General features: G+C 58.1%; 1 protein-coding gene across 1 annotated transcript in view; it reads left to right on the forward strand.

Moving 5' to 3' along the window:
• The first annotated feature begins 372 nt into the window (after window positions 1-372).
• CAPN2 (calpain 2) overlaps window positions 373-20,222 on the forward strand; it is a 40,663-nt gene continuing 20,813 nt past the window's right edge. Inside the window, exons 1-2 of the mRNA XM_025877616.2 lie at window positions 373-724; window positions 5,141-5,210. Coding sequence (XP_025733401.1) covers window positions 488-724; window positions 5,141-5,210 — 307 coding nt within the window. The 5' untranslated portion in view covers window positions 373-487. The remainder of the gene's footprint in view (window positions 725-5,140; window positions 5,211-20,222) is intronic.

A 20,222-nucleotide genomic window follows, 5' to 3' on the forward strand; every position in this document is an offset into this window, starting at 1 on the left:
CTGTCTCCCGAGGTTGCTGAGGGCGTAAATGAGAGGCCGTCTGCGCGCTGTTGGACACAAAGTCGGGGGCCCGGTGATGGCCGCTGATTTAGTCCCGGACCCGCCTTCCAGCCCTGGGGGCGGAGCGTTGGCGGCCGGTCGGGGCCGCAGGTGGCAGCTCCCGACCCCCGGCGCCGAGGCCACACCCCTCCGGGCGCTGAGGCCACACCCCTCCGGGCCGCCGAGGCCTCATCCCTCCGGGAAGCCTCAGCCCTCCGGGCTCCGAGGCCACACCCCTCCGGGCGACGTGGCCACACCTCTCCGGGCGCGGAGGCCCCACACCCCTCCGGGCGCCGAGGCCACACCCCGCCGGGAGGGGGCGCCTCCTGCTGGGGGAGGCACCGCCGGCCGCGCCGCCGACCGCAGTCTAGCCGCAGCGCGCCCGAACAGGCCGCGCCCCTGCCGACACCGGTCCCTGCTCGCCGCGTCCCTGCCGAGACCCCGCGCCATGGCCGGCATCGCGGCCAAGCTGGTGAAGGACCGAGAGACGGCCGAGGGGCTGGGCTCGCACGAGAAGTCCATCAAGTACCTCAACCAGGATTACGAGGCGCTGCGGGACGAGTGCCTGGAGGCCGGGACGCTCTTCCAGGACCCCTCCTTCCCGGCCATCCCTTCCTCCCTGGGCTTCAAGGAGCTGGGACCTTATTCCAGCAAGACGCAGGGCATCGAGTGGAAGCGGCCCACGGTAGGGCGCGGGGCCGGGGGTTGCGGGGGGCGGCGGGGGGCGCGGGGCCCGAGGTGGGGGGGGGTGTGCGGGGCCGGGGGCCGGCGGGGGGCGCGGGGCCCGGGGTGGGTGGAGTGCGAAGGGTGCGGGGCCCAGGCTGCCGGCAGGCGTAGCGCAGCGGGGTCTGGGAGGGCCGGCGCCGGCCGCCGGGAGCGCGCCACGAGCGCACCGCGCGCGCCCCTCCCCGTTATTCGGTGCAGGCGCGTCCGCCGCGTGGGCCTGGCCTCTCTCCACCCCGGCGCTTACCCAGCCAGTCAGGCGCGCCCTGCCCTCCGGTGCAGTTACCAGGCCGGCCAGGGGAGCCGCCTTCGGACTCCACGAGATGTCGGGGCGACATAGGGGGCCTGGGAGAAACTTTGCTTGGACTCCCGCGGGGAGATGGTGGGAGGAAGGTCTGCGGGGAAAGGAGGGTGGGAGGCAGTATCTGACCAGGAAAAGTCAGGCTCTAACTCAGCTTGTGTCTGCTTCAGGGAAGAGGGAAATCCGCAGCCTGGTCCTTTTGTGCGTAAGGATTGTCTCATGCAGTCGTGGTTAAGATTTATCCAATCAGAGTTTCGTGTTTATTTTTCCAAATGGGAGCGCTGGCGAGATCTCCGCGTAACATTTACCCTGATGATTAACGAAGGACAGGAGTGATGCAGCACAGAGCCAGATGCTCCTCCTCATTGCACTGGCCCAGAATGCTCCCTGGGGAATCTCGGGGGCCCCTCTAAGCTCCCATGTCCTGCCCACGCCCCTTGCCCTGGCAGACCTTGGGACAGCTTGCCCCCTCCTCCAGTTGTCCATCCGGTTCGCCATGGATCCCTGCAGGCTCCACCTGCCATGGGACACTGCATGGGATTCCCTCCCCCGCCAAATCTGAACAAGGCTTCCTGGGAGCCCAGGCTCTAGATTCCTGACCTGAGGATAAAGTTGCTGCCCTGTGTCTACTCCTCTGGACCTCCCAGGGCACCTGTTACCCTAAACCCAGCCTATAAGCAGCAAGCGCAGTAAAAATGCCCTAGGCGGGGTCCCCAGCACTTGAGTTCATTTCTTGCTCATCTGCTGGGTGTCGCTGCCTGGACCTCTAGCCTCTCTGCTTCCATTTCTTCATCTAAAAGGAGAGATGTTGCCTAAGTATTTTCCTCTTTATTTATTATTCTTTATCTTTTATTGTTCCTCACAGAGCCCTGTTAACTTTCCTCAAGTGTTTTCGCAGTTTATAGATATAATTATGTATTATCTGTCCTTCCCTCGGAACTGCAGGGACCCCCTGTGTATTGGTCACCAATGTGTCCCCAGAGATCAGTGCCACCTCATCCAGCGGTCCTGAGCGCCTGTTAACATGCCAGGCACTGTCTTCAGTGCTTGGGATACACCTGTGAACAGAGGGACGGTGATTCTTCATGGAGTCAGGGAATGAATGAAGGCAGGATTGTAATGAGCCTCAAGTGAAGTTATAGTTGTGAGAGTGACAAGTAAAAGAATGTATTCACCTGACAGTAGCATGGCGCCTCGCTCACAGTTTACAGAGTGAATTTGCACACTCCTTCACTTGTTCTCTCATTCACTATTAAATAAGCATTTGGGGCACCTGAGTGGCTCAGTTGGTTAAGCGACTGCCTTCGGCTCAGGTCATGATCCTGGAGTCCCGGGATCGAGCCCCGCATCGGACTCCCTGCTCAGCAGGGAGTCTGCTTCTCCCTCGGACCCTCCCCCCTCTCATGCGCTCTCTCTATCTCATTCTCTCTCTCAAATAAATAAATAAAGTCTTAAAAAAATTTTTTTTAATTTAAAAAATAAGCATTTGCTGAACACCTACTATGTGCCAGGCACAGTATGTCTAGTTTCTGCCTCCTTAGACTTTAGGGGCTGGTGAGGGGAGGCAGGTCACCCAGGAGGTAGAACTGCCCGTAGAGCTTCCAGATGGGCGAGAGATCTAGAGCCATCTCAGGACCCTGCCAGCTCAGATGAGACAGGTTGCGAGCTTCACAAGTTGCAGGGGAGGAGGCGGGGAGGCTGTTACGTTCCCATTCAGCAGTTGAGGAACTAGAGGCTTGCAGAAGTTAAATATTTGCTCACACAGGTGTCCAGGGTGGAGCCGGGACTCTGTCCAGCCTGTGGGTTGGACAGCTACCTTCTGCCTCCGTCCTGCCTTCTCAAACACTGCTGGGGTTGGGGTCAGGCGAGGGAAACAAAATATCCCCTGGATCTGGACACCAGCGAGTCACTGGGGACTTTGGAAGAGCAGCTGCGGTCGGAAGATGGTGCAGAGCCGGTCGGCTGGGGGCTGTAGGCGCCACAAGTGAGGGACCCAAAGAAGGAAGAGCATCATCAGCTCCTTTGAGAGGGTGTCTGAAAAGGGACAGGGGAGTGGTGGGTAGGGCGGGCCGTGGGGTTTGAGAGGCTGTGGGATGTGTCATGTGTTGAGTCACCAGGGAGGAAGGGGTGAGAGACAGGCAGACAGCAGGAGTTGGTGACACAAGGTCCCAAGGAAGGGAGAGCAGGGAGCGGGCAGGCCCGGAGCGGGAGGGTGTGCTCCTCCCCACGGAGGGGTTTCCTGACCTTGCTGCTGAGACCAGCTGCAGTGCTGGGGAGGTCAGAGCAGGGGCAGGCTGCCTGAGTCCCCCTGTGCCCAGAGAGCACAGACCTCTGGTGGCCTCAGATTCAGGGACTATCATCCCCTTGCTCTTCAGTGACAATAGCTGACTTCTGTGGGGTGCTCACCAGGGACACGTGGTGTCACTGAACACCCTGTGGGGGTACACCTGTCACACCGTCCCCATTCCACAGATGAGGAAACCAAGGCCAACAGAGGTGGAGGACCTTGCCCGGGTGTTAGAACCTGTTGGAGTGGCAGGGTCAGGGTTCAGACCCCGCTTGTCTGGACCCAGAGCCCAAGCCTCGACCCCGTCGCCAGGGTCACATCGGGGTTTAATCCAGTGCCTACATGCCGTGCACGAGGCTCACTTTCCTGAGGCACCTCCAGGGGCCACCCTGGGCTTTGCCTTCTTTGGAGAGGCTGCCCGAGGTGTGGGAAAGTTTCTGAAACAGTGGAAAATCCTGCTGGTGGAAGAGCCTGGCGCACAGAGGAACGCAGTGTGATTCTTGGGCTCTCGGCACCAAGCCCAGTGTGTCCATCGATCAGCTGCATGAGTGCTTGCCTGGCGGGTTCAGCTGTTCCATCATCCCCCCAAGCAGACCGACCTGAGCAGGGAGGGGACCATGGCGAGGCATGAAAGGAATGCACTCTGCTGTAGAGTGATGCACAGGGACAGGGGCTGGGGGGCCGGACCCAGGCCCCACCCAGAAAAGGCTTCTGCTTGACCCAGAGGAACACACCGAGGGGAATGGGGTGGAGCGCCGGCGCACCGAGGCCGCCCAAGCCGATGAAAGCCCGGATTTATGCCTGGCTTCCTCTGGCTTCCTCTGCGGCTTTGGGGTGGAGCGCTTCAGAATCAGGAAACAGAGAGGGTGGTGGGAGGGGCCAGAATTGTTCCCGATTGGCCTCCATGGGGCTGGGTGGGGGGGTGATAATCGTGAGTTTTGTTACTAATCAGTGAGGTTGTAACACCCTTAGAGTTTTGTTACCAATCGGTTAGAGGCAACCTCAGTACAGAGCTATTGTTATCGGCCAGTGAGTGCAAATCCCAGCACTGTCTGTAACTTAGAGCCGCTATCTTTGGACACATTGTTTTACATTGTTTTATCTCCGTGGCCGGTTTCCTCCCTGTAAAATGGGGACGGTACCCATCTGAGTCCCCAAGAGGGCCCCATGACATAAAGCACCACGCACAGCACGCCTCTGCAGCGGCTTCCCGAGACACGGATGCTGCTGGTATCCCGGGCGCTGGGCGGCTTCAGAAGGCTAGATCCGTTCCCCTGCACATACGCAGCAGCACCACTGGACGGGGCACAGCTAAATACCAGACCGCAGAGTACAAGTGCTCGGGGGCTCAGAATCCCAGACACGAGCGAGGGCTGGACTGTGAAGGAGGGCTGCATGGAGGAGGTGGCAAGAAAGCTTGAAGTACAGTAGGAGGTGAAACAGGAGAGAACAGGGTGGGAAAGGAATCCCACGAAGACAGAACAGCTGACGTGCAGGAATGGAGGAGAGGGGCTGGTGGGGCGGCCCCAGAGTATGACGGGACCCCACAGCTGATGGAGAGGAAGCAGAGACATGAAGTAGGCTGTAGGCAGTGCGGGGCGCTGGGGTTCCACGGGGCAGGGGTACGAGAAGTTGCCCATGGCAGTCTGGCTCTAACTGCAAAACTTTCCCTGGTGGCGGGGGGCGGCGAGGGGAGAAGGCATCTGGTGCACCCACTGGGAACGGAGGTGTCCTAACCCCAGATGCATGTGTCTGGTGGCTTGACAGCACTGTGTGGGTCTCGTTCCCAGGAGATCTGCAATGACCCGCAGTTTATTATTGGAGGGGCCACCCGCACGGACATCTGCCAAGGAGCCCTGGGTAAGTGACGGCACCTGAAATAGCCTGTGGGGTCTCGTCTGCAAGGCTGCAGCCTGCTGGCTTCCATTTCCAGAAGCTTCCTGGCATTTCTTCTCCCCTGAGGGGCCCATCCCAAGGCACACATGAGGCCTCCTGGGTCCCCTGCTCTGGGCTGGTTGTTGAGACTACACAGACGCGCCCACTGGAGGGTGCAGGTGCTTCTGGATTCCAACCGCCCGTTGCGCTCGGCCCTCCCCAGGGGCAGAATGGCTAGCAGCTGATGCAGTCGGGCTCTGGGCTGAGGGCCAGGTGGGAGGACTCCCTGAGGCCAGTCACAGCCCTGACACCTCCGTTCTTGGGGGCTCGGGGACCGGGGGTGGTGACTCAGTGTGAGGGAAGAGGGAAACCTGAGCTCGCTGCTGAGCGGAAGTCAGAGCACCAGAGTGTTCTCAGTGTTTGCAAGACGGGCTCACCATGGTATCACAACAGCTGGAAGCAGCGCTTCTCGTTGCAAAGGTGGTTGTAATGTTGGTTTAAACGCACGGGGAGGGGGGAGCTGAACTGTGAGGGCCTGAGGCCGAGCCCCCATTCCCTCCGGACGGACGCAGTGACTGCTGAGCCTGGACCTGCCGAGTCTCCGGCTTTGGTATGAACTCTCCCAAGGCTTCTGTGAAGGCTTAACGTGGGCCTGGGACCATGACTTGAGATGCTCGTAGAACCCTCGTAAGGAACAGGAGCCTGTGGTCACTCCGATAAACCAGAAGCTTGTTTCCTGCGATCAGCTTCCCCTTGCTCCCCAGACTAGTCCACCTGCAACAAAATCGATGAGCTGGAATCGTACCGCCTTTCCTGGCCTGCTTTGCCAAGGTTCCTATACTCAGAGTAATAGCGGCTCATGTCTCTTGAGTGAACACTGTGTACCATACACTAAGACAAGATGCAGAATCCCCGCAGTGCTGTGATTATTCTTATCGATGAGGACACTGAGGTCCCGGGAGTAACAGTGGAAGTGGGGGTCTGGGATACAAGCACGGACCACGTGATCCAGGGCCTGTGTCCTCAGCCCCCGGGCCACACTCGTAGAAGGGGGCTGGAGAGTCTGTCTCCAGCTGTGTGAGGGACTCTGGGAGCCCCACAGGAAATGCCTCTCGGAGAACATGCCCAGCTGGCCTGAGCCCAACCTCTGTGTGCAGATGCCTGAGATGCCGGAGCACATTCTTACCTGCCTAGAACACCCCCCACCCCCTTTCCTTTCCTCTCCCCCACAAACAATAGAAGCCAGGGGTCCTTGGGCAATGGGAGTTAGCTGACAGAGGCCTTGGCCAGCTCTGGGGGCTTGGGGGATGGGTCACACCGGGGCTGGACTCCACACGTGGCCCGAACATCTACTTTAATAGAGTGTTATGACATCTCAAGGGCCAAATTGCAAGTAGCAAATGCAGGATTTGAGTGTTCTTTACATAGCACCAGGCCTTTCAGAGAGGAGACAAGTGGACCTTACATTCCAGGGGTACAATTCCTGAGATCTGCCCTGGGTCAAATAGAAACAAGATCAAGAGTGATCAGCCCTTTTAGAATTCCTCAGTCATTGGTCTGTAATTTCTAAGGCCATTTGCTCTCTTGGCCTTTCCTTCCGGAGGCTCCTGGTTGGAGGACCGCCTGTGGAATGTGGTTGTCTGGACTCTCACCCACCTCTGGTCTCTGGGCACAGGGTGGTGACTGTGGCCAAGTCCGAGCAGGCTCAGAAGCATCTGGAACAGGGGACCGTGGCGCGGCAGCTGGCCACACAAGTGGCAGCCGGGGCTCAGCTCCTGGACTGTGGGCAAGTCCTCACGCAGATGAGGCATTTGGCTGTTCTAAAGTAGTTACTCCCGCCTGCCACGGCGCGTGGACCACATGCTCCAGCATGGAGCGCGGCCAGACCATCTGCAGCAGTGACAGCCCGGCCACCATGCGCACCTCTGTGTGCCCAGCCGCAGGCAGTCACACCAAGTCTGCCGTGAACCCCCCCACCACGCAAACCAGAAGACAGCCCCGGGGTGCGGCTGGGGGTACAGCCCCTCTATTTTGGGGGTACATTTCACAGAGCTGAAATGCACCGAAGGAGAGAAACAGATCCGATTGTATGTCTTCCTGCACTCCTCAGAGCTGCCCTGACACCGTGACTGTGTCAAGGGGACCGGAAGGTGACATTCTCAGAGCAAAATTCACTTTCTGCCCGGAGACCCACTTGGCTCACCAGGGACCCCGGGTGGTGCCGTCCGTAGACTTGTGCATTTCTGAGTGCCAGTGGGCCCAGCAGTGGGCCGTCCACAAACCACCCCCCTCTCCCAGGAGGCACAGCCCAAAGCCCCAGCGAAGTCGTTCGCGCCCTGTTTGCAGAACTGCCCCTACCGCGAGAGCAGCTAAGTAGAATCTGGACTCACGGCTGGCGACCTGCTCTTACAGGTTGGAACTGCCCCCCAGAGGCCGGGAAAGTCCGGAAGCTGAGCTCCTCCCACCATAGGTTTTCACTGTGCCTCTGCGGAGCTTTCTCCAGTGCCCCCAGAGTCCCCACAGCCCCCCATAGCTCTCTCTGCTCTCCCCAGGCCTGGTCTCCCCCGCACCCCCACCCCAGGCCCCCCGGGGGACGGCTCGAGGCCACCAGCAGCTGTCAGAGCTCTTGAAAGGCACAGCCTGTGTCATTGTCACCTGGAGGATGTTTTCCAGTCACCCAGCCTCCACGCGCAAGAGGCACCTGGGTCCCCAGAGCACCTACTGGGCGGTGTTGGCTACAGGTGTGCTCCCCACAGCCCAGCCCACTGGAGAAGCACCTGCTCCCTCCACCAGATCAGCCTGGGGGTCCTGGGGCAGGTTACCCAAGCTGAGACTCAGTTTCCTCTTCCGTAAATGGGAATAACGACACTACAGTTGACCCTGGAGTCACACGGGGGTTAGGGGCGCTGATGCCCTGCACAGTTGAAAATCCACATCCAACCTGACTCACCCAGAACTTTACTAATAAGTGTTGTAAATAATCTTTATTTATTTTTAAAAGGTATTTATTTACTGGAGAGAGAGAGAGAGAGCATATGCACGAGCAAGGGGGAGGGGCAGAGGAAGAGAGAGAATCCCAAGCAGATTCCGCACTGAGTGTGGAGCCCCACACGGGGCTCGGTCTCATGACCCTGAGATCATGACCTGAGCCAAAACCAAGAATCAGGGACACTTAACCAACTGAGTCACCTAGGCGCCCCTGTAAATAACTTTAGATGATTTACATTATAATTTTTTTAAAAAGTCATTTTTATGGTAGGTGCCTTTTGAAATGTTAATAGACTTTATTTTGTGGCACAGTCTTAGATTTATGGAAGAACTGAGAGGACAGTACAGAGAACTCCACCTACCCCACACCCAGATTCCCCGTCTTGCTGAGCTCTTACTATGGCTCGGGACCCAGCACTGATATGGCATCATCGAGATTTCCTCAGCTGTTCCCAGTGTCCTGGCTTTGCTCCAGCATCCCACTCAGGGACCACGTTATGTTTGGCTGTTGTGTCTGCGTGGGCTCCTCTGGGCTGTGGCAGTTTCCGATGCTCCTTGCATTTTAGGGTTCTTGTAGGAGGTCCCTCTATTTTGGAATGTGCAGGTGCCTTTAAAAAAATAGTGTGTGTAGTTTTAAAAAAAGGATGGAAAATTAAGTGTCCGCTGGTTTGGTGGAGAAAGTAAATACATTCTCTTCTCTTTGCAACCGTCGCTTCGCAGCCAGCCCCATCCTCACTGCCCCCCCCGCCCCTCCCCCCAGGGCGTCTCCAGCTCCTAGAGCAGATGTGTGGCCGCTATGACTCATTTCCTCCCAGCCTCCCTTCCAGTTATAAATACTACCCCCAGCTTTGCTCCCCGAAGGCTGCAGCCATGCTCCCAGCTCCCTTCCTGCTGCCCTAGGACAGTCCCAGAAGCTGGGACAGCTGGAGCGCTAACCCTGCTGTTTTCCCCAGGCCCCTGCCCTGCCCCGGGTGCCCCAGCCTTGGTCAGCACACAGCAGGCTTCCTGACCTCCGGACCCCAGAGAGCAGGGGCAGCGGAAATTCTCCCCCCAAAGAACCCCCCCCCCCCCGCACTGTGGCATACATTTGCATCTGAAATCCCAGGGTGCCCAGGAGGAGTTTACAGGGCTCCCCCTGCTCCCCATTGGCCTCTGATCACACTGTGGCTTTTCACTTGTCAGGGGCTCCCTGACCCAAGAGCCAGGCCACATCCCTCTGGCCTCCCTTGTCTGCCCCTGAGATTAGGGTTGGATCAGATTTTCCTAAGATCCCACTACTTTTGACATTCTGTGACTCCAAAAATATGCTACCTTCTGCTGACAGGAAGCCCTCCCCCCAGCTTCTTGCACCCTCCCCCCACCTCCCCGGCAAGGGGTCAAGGTCTGGGGAGCCCTGCTCAGATCACCCCCCCAACGGGCCAGCTGCGGCGGGGCTGGCGAGGCACTGGCCAGCAGCAGTGCGGGTGATGGAGCCCCAGGAGGAGGGGGGGGTCCACACGGCGGGGGCCGGCCTGGCAGGCAGGTGTGCGTTAACCAGGACGAAGTGGCCTGTGTCTGCACTCCAGGACGATAGATAGCACGAGCCACGTGTGCGTTGTGGCCACTGCGGGGGGCGGCGCAGCGGCCCGGGGCGCCCTGGGGTCCAGCCTCCCGCCCCTTACTCTCCGGGTTGGGATGGTCCTCACAGACTTGTGTGTCTCCGCCGGAGCCAGGCTGGGCACATGCATCCGTGAACACCTGTAAGCAGCAGGGTCCAGAGGGGGGACGTGGGGGTCCGTCAGGCCGAGCGTGGCCGTGGCTCTGTGGCACGTGGCTCTTCGCTTTGGGCGGATCGCCGTCCTCCTCAAGCCTCCGTTGCCTCATCGGCGAACTGGGAGTTAAGGGGAGCACCTGCCGCAGGGCTGAGGCTGAAACTGAACGCACCTGTGCAGCTCCGGGCGGCCGGGCGCGTGGGAGGGGCTTGAGTGCCGCACGTGGGCCGCGCTGTTCCCGCGAGCGGGTCAGGTGCGCCTGGGGAGGCCCGTGGCGTGCGCGCATGCGCGGTGCCGGCCCTTGGTACCTGCCCGGCCGGGCTCTGGGCCTCGCGGTCGGCAGCCCCCGAAGTTGTGGAGAGGGGCAGGAGGTGGTGTTCGGAGAAGAGCTCACGGGGCCCCGTGCAGTCCCCTGAACCCCACCGGCGGGGCCCACGCTCTGCCTGCAGTGCGCCTTCAGCCCGAGCTCCCGCCTACCGCCTGCGCCGTGGGAGTGAAGGTGATGCTAGTGTCCTCCCTTTCCCGTCGGGTGGGGAGCTGCACGACTCGGTTTCTTGGTCTGTCTGGGGGTCTGGATCAGAGTGCAGAACTCATTCCTGTGGGGCTACTTTGTACTGGGGTCTTCTCTCCTGCACCTCGCGTCCCCCCCCCCCCATGGGGAGATTTTTGTCCACCGTTCAACACTGAGGATGCTCCCAGGGACTCAGGAGGTTGGGGGCTCCTCCTGTGGGGTGGATGAAGGCGGCGGGGGGCGGGGGAGAAAGGGCGTGGGTTTGACTGAGCCCCAGTCCCCGGAGCTGGGGAACGCAGCTGGTGGCTTCCTGCTGGTCCTCCGCCAGCCAGGGCCCAGCTGCGGGGCAGGGACTCCCTTCCCAGCATCCAGTGGTCCAGGCAAGTTCAGAGTCAGGGCTCAGTCCTCAGCTCCCTCCTTCCTTGTAGGGCCCCTGCTCCGGCAGGGGAAGGGAGGGGCAGGGACACATTGTCTGGATCATGTGCTGGCTCCTAGAAGGAGGCTTGTGTTAACCAGGGCGGGGTGGGGCCTGTCGCCCATAGCCTCGGATGTAAATGAGCAGTGATTGGGTGTGGGGGCATTCTGGTTTGGGGGTGCCCTCCTCTGAGCTGCTGTGGGGCATGGAAGGGTGATGGGAGGGACCCCTATGGGACTCACTAGCCACCATCCCACAGGCCTGGGCCCCCGGCAGGGTGTGAGCATCTTCTAGAGAAGCCCCTCCCCAGCAGCTCCCAGGGGTGGCCCCAGTTAGCCCCCCGGAGCTTCTGTCCCCTTCCTTCCAAAGCCGGTCCAGTGGCCTCCCTCCACAGGCTGCCTAGGCCTGTCCCCTGTGCTGGAGACCATTAAACACCAGTGTGTGAGGAGGGGTCAGATGTGGCCAAAACCAGCCTCAGCATCTGCTCTGTTTGGAATTTGTGTAGCTTCACGCAGAGAGCAAAGGAGCAAGGCACTAACACAGTGAGACCAGGGCCATTGAGACTGGACACAGGGCAGGGCCTCCCACCCTCCGTGCTGTTGGGTGGGCGGCGGCATTCCTGGCCCCTGGCCACTGCGTGCACCAGGCACCACCCAAACTTGACAGTCAGAAATGCCTCCAGACGTTGCCAAGATCCCCTGGGGTGGGGGAGTTGGTGGCAAAGCGCCCCTGGTGGAAAATCACCGAACACCAGAACACCAGCACCGGGGTGTGCAGGGGAGAGGGTGGGAGGGTAGTGGGGCCTGGAGGGAGCCTGGAGGAGGGAGCCGCGGTGGTAAATAATGGGCAAGGCTCTGTAACCCCCCCACAGTTGGGAGGAACCGGCATGTAAAGTTGGGGTGCATTGCTGGGATGTTTGAACTTGTGGGAGGGGCTCCAGCTCTCCCCTACCCCGGGGAGTTTCTGCAGCAGAAGACGGGCTGCCTCTGCTTCTTGGAAGGTGCTCCCCTCCCAGAGCAGGCGTGTGGACTGCATCTCGGGCCCTGGGATGCCCCGGCGACGGCAGAGTGACTGGGCGCCTTGTGCGCCATCCCCACACCGTCACCTCCAGGCTGGCTGTCCTGTTGCTGGTGTCCCCCCCCCCCCCCCCGCAACGGGGCAGGCCGTCACAGTCAGCAGGTGCATCGTCCTGGCCAGATCTCAGGAGAGCGGATTCCAGGAAGGTCCCTGTCTTGCTACACCTGTATCTAGCGTTGTAACCCACCCCCAAAATCAGTGGCTCGAAATAACAGGATTTTTCTGTTCACTTACACGGGTTTGAAGGATGGCTGGGGTCAGCCCCATGACTCAGGGCCCTTCCCGCACTTTCAGCCACTGGGCTGGGGTCACCTGAAAGCCCCTCACCCACCTGTTTGGAGCCTGGGCTGGAGGCTGGGTCAGCAGGGGCCCCGGGGTCCCTGTGCCTCTCATGTGGCCTCTTCCGTGGAGGCCTCAAGTGAGCTGAGCTTCTGGGCTCTCCCTTGTCCAGGGAGAGACCCCAGGAAGCTGCCTCACCATTTATGACCTAGCTTCAGGGGTCACGCGGCACCCCTTCTGCTGAACCCTATCCACTGAGACACTCAGAGGCTGGCCCGGGTTCTAGAAGAGCGTGTGACCCCAGAAATACTGTGGCTGCCATTTCTGGAAGATGCCATGCTTCCTCCCCTTGGAATGATGGTCTTGTCCTTCACCAGCGGTGACCCAAGGAGGCTCGGATACTAGCCCGTCATGGTTGGGTGGCTCGGTTCTCTGGGATCCCCCAGTATGCAGGGTAGTGGGGCACTCAGCTGGCTGGGCTCGCCGGTGCAGTCTGGGGACATGGTAGGGGGAGAGCAAGAGGTTAAGAGGGGCCTGCCCCCCAAGGGCTGGGACTGAGTCCCCGAGGGTGACCAAGGAATGAGGTGGAGGGCAGGTGTCCAGGCAGAGTTAGCACTCTCCCGTGGGAAGTGCCCCCTTCTGGAAAGTGTGAGGCTTTATTGGGTCTAGAGGGTCTGGTGCAGAAGGGGAGAGGCGGAGCACCCTCCCTAAACTGGTGGAGTCTAGTCTAATTTCTTCTACCTCACCTTCCCCTCACTTGGAGCCCTGCCCCACCTGTGCCTGCTCCCTGCTCCTCTGGGACTGAGCCACCCCTGCACTGCTCAGGTGTCCCCACCTGCCCTTCCCTAGCCCTGCAAGGGCTCCTCCCCTCCACCTGCTCCTCAGGACCGGTTCAAGCCCATCTCCCCTAGCCCCCTGCCCTCCTAACCCACACCCTTACCCACCCCTTCTGCATCCCTCACCCCCTTACCCACCCCTCCTGCAGCCCTCCTCCCCCTTACCCTCCCCACTCCTGCAGCCCCGCCCCTCTTGTAGCCCCCACCCTCCTAACCCACCCCCCCTGCAGCTCCCCACCCTCCTAACCCACCCCCCTGCAGCCCCACACCCTGGTCAGACTTGAAGCCGAGGGCTCACCGCCACCTGTGATCGTGGTCCCCTGCCTGTCCTCACACTGGCCCAAGCCCCTGAGAGCTAGAGCCACTCTTGTCCGGAGCCTGCACACCAGGCGTGGAGGGGAGAGGGAGCAAACAAGGCACTAGAAAGCAGACGCGGGGGGAGAATATTTGTATCCATGTCCGCCAGGGTCCGTGCAAGGAGGGGGGTGCTCAGAGGCTCTCACGGGGCCAGGGTATCGTCAGGCCCGAGAGAAGCAACAGTGGGGGTGCCGAAGCTCAGAGGGCTTCCAGGAAGCGTCAGGGCCGGCCTTGGGCGATGCATTGTCTGCGCTTTCTCAGCGTGTGTATTTGAAGCGTGTACACGCTGTGTGTGCGGCGAGTCAGGGACACGTGCTCGGCGGTGACACGGGCCCTGCCCTCACGGATCTTCTGTTCTGGGACCCGCACGGGCAGCCACACTCTTCTGGGTGGCGGGGGGGGGAAGAGACAGAAGCCCAGCGTCTCCTGGATTCTCTGCTTCACTTTCCTGTTTGTGGAGGGAAGCCCCTGATGGCAGGCGGAAGCATGCCACGAATATCATTGTGCTCCCCGCCTGGAAGCCCCCCCGCCCCCACGGCCGCAAATATTAGGAAACCAGCCCTGTCCCGCTCCCGGCGGTGGGCCCCGGGTGACCTCGGCCCCTGCACAGAGCTGACTTAGGACGCACACAGAGGCCGGGGAGCACAGCCCTGGAAATTTACTGACATGACTCTGTATGAATTCACCTTTTCAGAAGAGGGCTCTGGGCCTTCAAGGAGCCATTCATCAGGCCGCCTGGAGGGCTGTGTGGGGAAGGCTGTGTGCACCCCGTGTGCTCAGGCCGGAGCCAAGAGGGGGTGAGCCCAGTCGGAGACACTTAAACCTTTGTCAGGGTAGTCCGGAGGGTAAGGCATCTGTGCCTAATGACCCCAAATTGCAACCCAATCCTCCTTTCCCAAGCAAGTCAGAAGGGAGGGGCAGGTCTGGACTTGGAGGGGATTCCCTGGGGCCCATGAGCACAAGGGGCCTAGTGATCCCAGCAGGTGCCCGGGGTGGGGGGTGGGGGGGAACAGAGAGAAGGTCACTCAATAGTCGTTGAGTGAATAAATTAATACATGCGATCTCTCTCTGCCTTAGACACAAAATTCATAGATAGAATTCCGTGCAAAAACCCACAGCAAGACACACAGGGAGAAGGTGGTCCGCCTGCAGGGGGAGGAGGCAGGGTGCTTGTGCCCTTAAAGGGCCCTCTTGCCTTGTGTTCTGTGAGGGACCCTCGGCCCCCCCATCCTCTCCTCTGTGGCTCCCCCTCCTCACATGCCCCCATTGTCCGCTCTCATCCTTTCTGGGACCACACACCACAGCCTGAGACTTCGCTGTTCTGGGTCCCAGCTTTCTCCCCTGACTCCTTCCCTAGAAAAACACATGTTCACATGCAGAACTTGCCCAGAATGTGTGGGGTTCCACATCTCTGAAGCCCATCTGGGGACCCCTAGTTTGCCTTTTGCATCGGCTCCTAACAACCTTCTGACTACCATAGCTAAGAAAATGTGAGGTCAGAGAAGTTGAGAAATATATCCAGGTGCACCTGTCACCAGCAGGATCAGGATCCAGACCTAGGTCTTAGCACATGTCCTGTGCTCCTTCCCACCCGCCTCTGGTCGGGCCTCCCAGATCTGTGCAGGAGGCCTTCCCCTCGTGGTCTGGGGCTCACTGAAGGCCAGCCTAGCAGCTGGGGAACAGCCAGCCCCGCCCCTGGGAGCCTGCCTTGGTGAGCGAACACATCAACCCCAGCCTTACTGGGACCCTCTGGCACCCGCCTGTTCTGTGTGCTCGCTAGGCACCCAAGGCTCTCAGCCGCAAGACTGGCACTCCCTGGGTTGTGCACCTGCTCCTGGCTCCATGTCGGCAGAGAGGGCGCTGGGGACAACGTGGCCACGGGGAGGAGGGTGCGCGGGAAGGGCGATCCCTAGGGGCCTGGCTGAACCCAGCCAAAGGGGACAGAGAGAACAGCCAGGAGCCCAGAACCTGACAGAAGCAGAGAGGAGTCAGAACAGGTGGGTCCAGGCTGCGGGCCTGGGAGGAGGGCACACAGGCACATCTCCTGCAGGGATCCCGAGGTTGCCCCCTGGGGAGGAGAGGCATCTCTGTGTCGACCCAAGTGAGAGGTGGGGCAAGTCTGTCTTGGCCCTGGGACACCCTCCCCTGGGCCGTTTCTGTAATGCCGGCTTCCTAGCCGCCCCCACCCCTGGTTCAGCCTCTCAGAAGCTCTCCGGAGTTCTCACTCGAGGTCTGGTCTCACAGTGGGGTGAGGACTCTTGTGTTCTGCTCTGGGAATTAAGTCGAGAGGCAGTGTGGGGTCTTTGGAGAAAGGGGGTTGCAAGCTCATGCTTGAGCTGCGGAGGCAGCTCATGCTTGACTGAGCGTGTGGCTGTTGGGGTACCCAGGTGGGCTTTTAGGATAGGAAGCAGGGCAGAAAATCACCCCCCACCCCGCCCCCAGCCTCTCAGGCCTGTACCAGTTGAGTGTCTTCCAGAACAGACTAGTAGGGGCAGGAGTTCAGCAGGGGGTGGGGGGAGGAAGGGGGAGCCCGGATGTGGGAACAGCCAGTCTGGAGCCTGTAGTCAGACCTTCAGTGGGTGGTTCAGGAACCCCTGGGCAGAACCTTGTCTGCTCCTTTAATGATGGGCATGGCCAGCAGCCCGGATGTTCAAGGACCTGTGGTGACCCGGCTCCAACCCTTGTCCCTGCCCGTGTCTGGGGTGCTGGACAGGGGAGTCCCAGGGGAGTCAGAGCTTCAGGCAAAGTAGACGGAAGGTGCTAAAATTTACTATGCCTCCCCTCAGTGGGGCCTGACCCCTCCCCCAGTGCATACAATGAAACCATGTCTTGTGAAGAAAAACCATGGGTTCTAAAGAAAAGACAATCCAAAAAGAAGGGGGTGTCGAAATCTAGGGAGAGAAAGAGCCACAGATGCTGTCAGAAGGACCTCAGCTGCCAGAGGAGGCCCCTGCATTTAGGTCTGATGGGGGATGGCCAGGGAAGAGCCTCACCCACCCCCCGGGGAAGATCTGGTTCTGGGCAGGCCAACAGCAGGTGCACCCTCCCTAAGCATGCCAGAAGGTTCCAGGGTCGAGTATGTGGAAAATATGCACATCGTGCCCTCTCCCCGCCGAAGCCACCACAGATTATTGTTGGGAAGCCTCCACTCTTGACCTGCTTGGCTTTGCATTTCCCATGGAAACATGGAGCCTTCACCCATCATCACAGGAAATCCTCAGATAAGGCCCAGAATCAATAAACCAAAACCCAACAGTTTAGCATGCTCGTTTCTGTTTTGTTTTGTTTTAAGATTTTATTTATTTATTTGACAGAGAGAGCAAGAGCAGGAACACAAGCAGGGGGAGTGGCAGAGGGAGAAGCAGGCTTCCCTCTGAGCAGGGAGCCCCATGCGGGGCTCGATCCCAGGACCCTGGGATCATGACCTGAGCTGAAGGCAGATGCTTAATGACTGAGCCACCCAGGCGCCCCTAGCATGCTCGTTTTATACAGAGATGAATCTCAGAAGAATCGGCTAACTGAAGTGAGCGTGGGTGCCTCGGGAAGGGAGACTAAGACGGGGCAGGAGTCCACAGTTTTTAGTGCCCTTTGTGCTAATTTTTAAGTCTAGGGGCAGTGAAAGCTTGATCTAAAAAAAATGCTAAAGCTGGGGGCGCCTGGCTGGCTCAGTCGGTAGCACCTGCGACTTTTTTTTTTTTTTTAAGATTTATTTATTTATTTGACGGAGAGAGACATAGCGAGAGCAGGAACACAAGCAGGGGGAGTGGGAGAGGGAGAAGCAGGCTCCTGGCGGAGCAGGGAGCCCAATGCAGGGCTTGATCCCAGGACCCTGAGATCATGACCTGAGCTGAAGGCAGATGCTTAATGACTGAGCTACCCAGGCACCCTAAAAAAAAATTTTTTTTAAGTGCTCTCTACCCTCAACTTGGAGCTCGAATTCCCAACCCTGAGACCAAGAGCTGCATGCTCCTCCCACTGAGCTGGCCAGGAGCTCCTAATGTGTTTGAGACATTAGTTTTTCCCTTTTCCATGAACTGCTTATATCTTTGTCCATTTTTCTATGGAGCTCTCATTTCTTTATTTACTAGAAAAGTTTATATACAATGTCTGGGATCTGAGTATTTTTCCTTATTTTTTTTTTAGTTTGATTTTGTTAATTACGATTTTTTTTTACCATGTAGACTTTTTTTAATATACTTTAATGTAGTTAAGTTTATCATTTAAAAGGCTTATGGCTTCCAGGTTACAATTCCATAGCCTATCTCCACTCAGATTATATTGGAATTCTCCCATTGTCTCTTCCAGAATGTCTATGGATCTATAAAAACATTGTATTTATAATGTTATCATGTTAATATACTAAGATACAGTTAAGATATATGGCATAAATACATAGGCAATCAAAATACAAATAAAACAGATGGCTAGATTTACCATATTTATGTAGGATTATGTAAATAACATTAGAATATATGCTTAAAATATATAATGTTAAATGCTAAAATATGAACATTATTCCATTTAGAATTTATCCCTATGACAAGATGAACTAGAACTTGATTTATTTTCTAGAAGGCCACTCCATTGTTCCAGTTCCACATGTGAATAGTGTATCTTCACTAAATTCCTGTGTTTGGAATGATTCTGAACTTTCTGTTCTACGCCATGTATCTGTATTCTCATGCACAAGTTCTGTATGGTCTTAATTATTGTGGCTTTATGCCTGTTTTAACACCTGATAAAGGTAGACTCCCTTCCCAGACTTTCTTCTGTCTATGCTTGACATTTAATTTTTCCTTATAAACTTTACATCAGCTAAGTTCCAAATTTAAAAAATCCTCTTACCATTTTTATTGGGATTGCATTAAGTTTACAGACTGACTCAGGAGGAAGTGGCATTTTTACGATGATGACTTTTTCTAGCCAAGAATCTGGGCCCCGTTTTAAATGGGGTAAATGATTATCTGAGCTTCTCCATGCACGATGTTACCCTTGGAGTTAGCTAAGGGTGAATAGCTGATGAGGGATAGACCGCAGTCAGCCAAGTCTTGAACACTCTTGGCCATACACACTGTGTGTTGGAAGCCTTCTGTGACCTGGTGAGGAAGTATCACCAGATCCCTGGCAGGAGAGGCCCTGATTTAGCAGGTGGAGCTGGTGTCAGGACTCAAGAACTGGGCGTAAGTAGGTCATGCCCAGATGCCACCTCGAGGGAGCAGTGCCCGGGGTCGAGGGGCACAGCTCAAGCCAAGCCCAGGAAGAAATACTCTCACCACACCCTCCCCCTCCTGTGCTCCCCAGGGCTCCCGTTGGCCGAACCCACCCGCAGCGAGAGGCGCTGGGAGCCCACGGTTTCGTCCAGGGAGGCTAGCTCCGGGGCGGAGGGCAGGATGAAGGTGTGCACTGGACCTGGGGAGGCACGCATGTCCCCACCACCGTCATCTCTGCTCTGAGACAAATGGACTAAGTGAAGACAAGGTCATTAACGGTGACCGAGTGTAAGCAGACTCTGCACCCAGCAGGGGCTTCGTGGTGCGCTGCTCAGGGACAGTCCCACGTGGTGTGGGTGGTCGCCCACCTTCACCTCTCTCTTGCGGACAGGTAATTTAAAAACCAAAAAACTAGGGTGCCTGGGTGGCTCAGTCGTTAAGCGTCTGCCTTCGGCTCAGGTCATGATCCCAGGGTCCTGGGATCGAGTCCCACATCGGGCTCCCTGCTCCGCGGGAAGCCTGCTTCTCCCTCTCCCACTCCCCCTGCTTGTGTTCCTGCTCTCGCTGTCTCTCTCTGTCCAATAAATAAATAAAATCTTTAAAAAATAAATAAATAAATAATAAAAAAAATAATAAAAACCAAAAAACTACACATCTGCATCTTTCCCAGCCCGTCTGTGTGGCAGCTCTCCTGGACAGTCCTTGTCACTGAAAGACGCCGCCGCAGGCTCTCCTGGGGCTAGGCCAGTGGAGCAGTGGACAGGTGCACCGCCGTCTCACCAGTCCTGACCCGGCCAGCTGGTTGTACCCGGGTCCTGATGCCACTGACCCAAACAGGCTCTGCCTGGGGGAGGTTCCCGGGACCTCTCCACCCCCCTCGCCTCTGCAGGAACAAGTCCCTGCAGGACTGTCCAGAGGAGAAGGGCAGTTGTGAATCATTTGGGGGAAGGGAGAGGCTGACCTTGATGGGGAGGACAGAGGACCCGAGGCTGCCGCGGGAGGTTGTGGGACAGGTTTCCCGGGGAGGAGGGGGCTCCACGCGGACATGGCATCCAGGCGGCGAGCAGGGTGCTAGTGAGCACCGTGCAGCCAGACACGGAGACAATCGGGTCCCCCCTCAAGGACAGAAGTACCCACGACAACATCCTGTGAATTAGATGCCTTGGAAATTCGCAAAGGAGACCACGTGGGTCACACATTAAAAGCTTTGCTCAGACCCACCTGACGGTGGCTCGTTACGGGGACTTCGGGGGGCCACCAGCCTCCCTTGGCCTCCTGTCCTCCGCTGTGACAGAGGCCGACGGCACCTGCCTGTTTGTTCTGTGATGAAATGAGAGGATGATTTTGGTAAAGCCCAGGGACCTGCCATGTCGTGAGTCCCCATGATGTCACTATTCTAGTCCCTGATGCTGAGAACGCTCACAGGAGCGGGGGAAGTAAGGAAACGAGATGCGCCCTGTGAGGGAGAGAGTTAGGAATCCGAGTGTAAAGCAGGATTTCCGACGCTTTCACCTTATTAGGCATCCGCACGCTCTTCCAGGGGCCTCCCAGCCTTCAGCCCCACAGCTTGGAG

Source organism: Callorhinus ursinus, unplaced genomic scaffold (genome assembly GCF_003265705.2).
Source record: "Callorhinus ursinus isolate GAN/ISIS: 27379988/994484 unplaced genomic scaffold, GSC_fseal_2.0 scaffold13, whole genome shotgun sequence".
Lineage (NCBI taxonomy): Eukaryota > Metazoa > Chordata > Mammalia > Carnivora > Otariidae > Callorhinus > Callorhinus ursinus.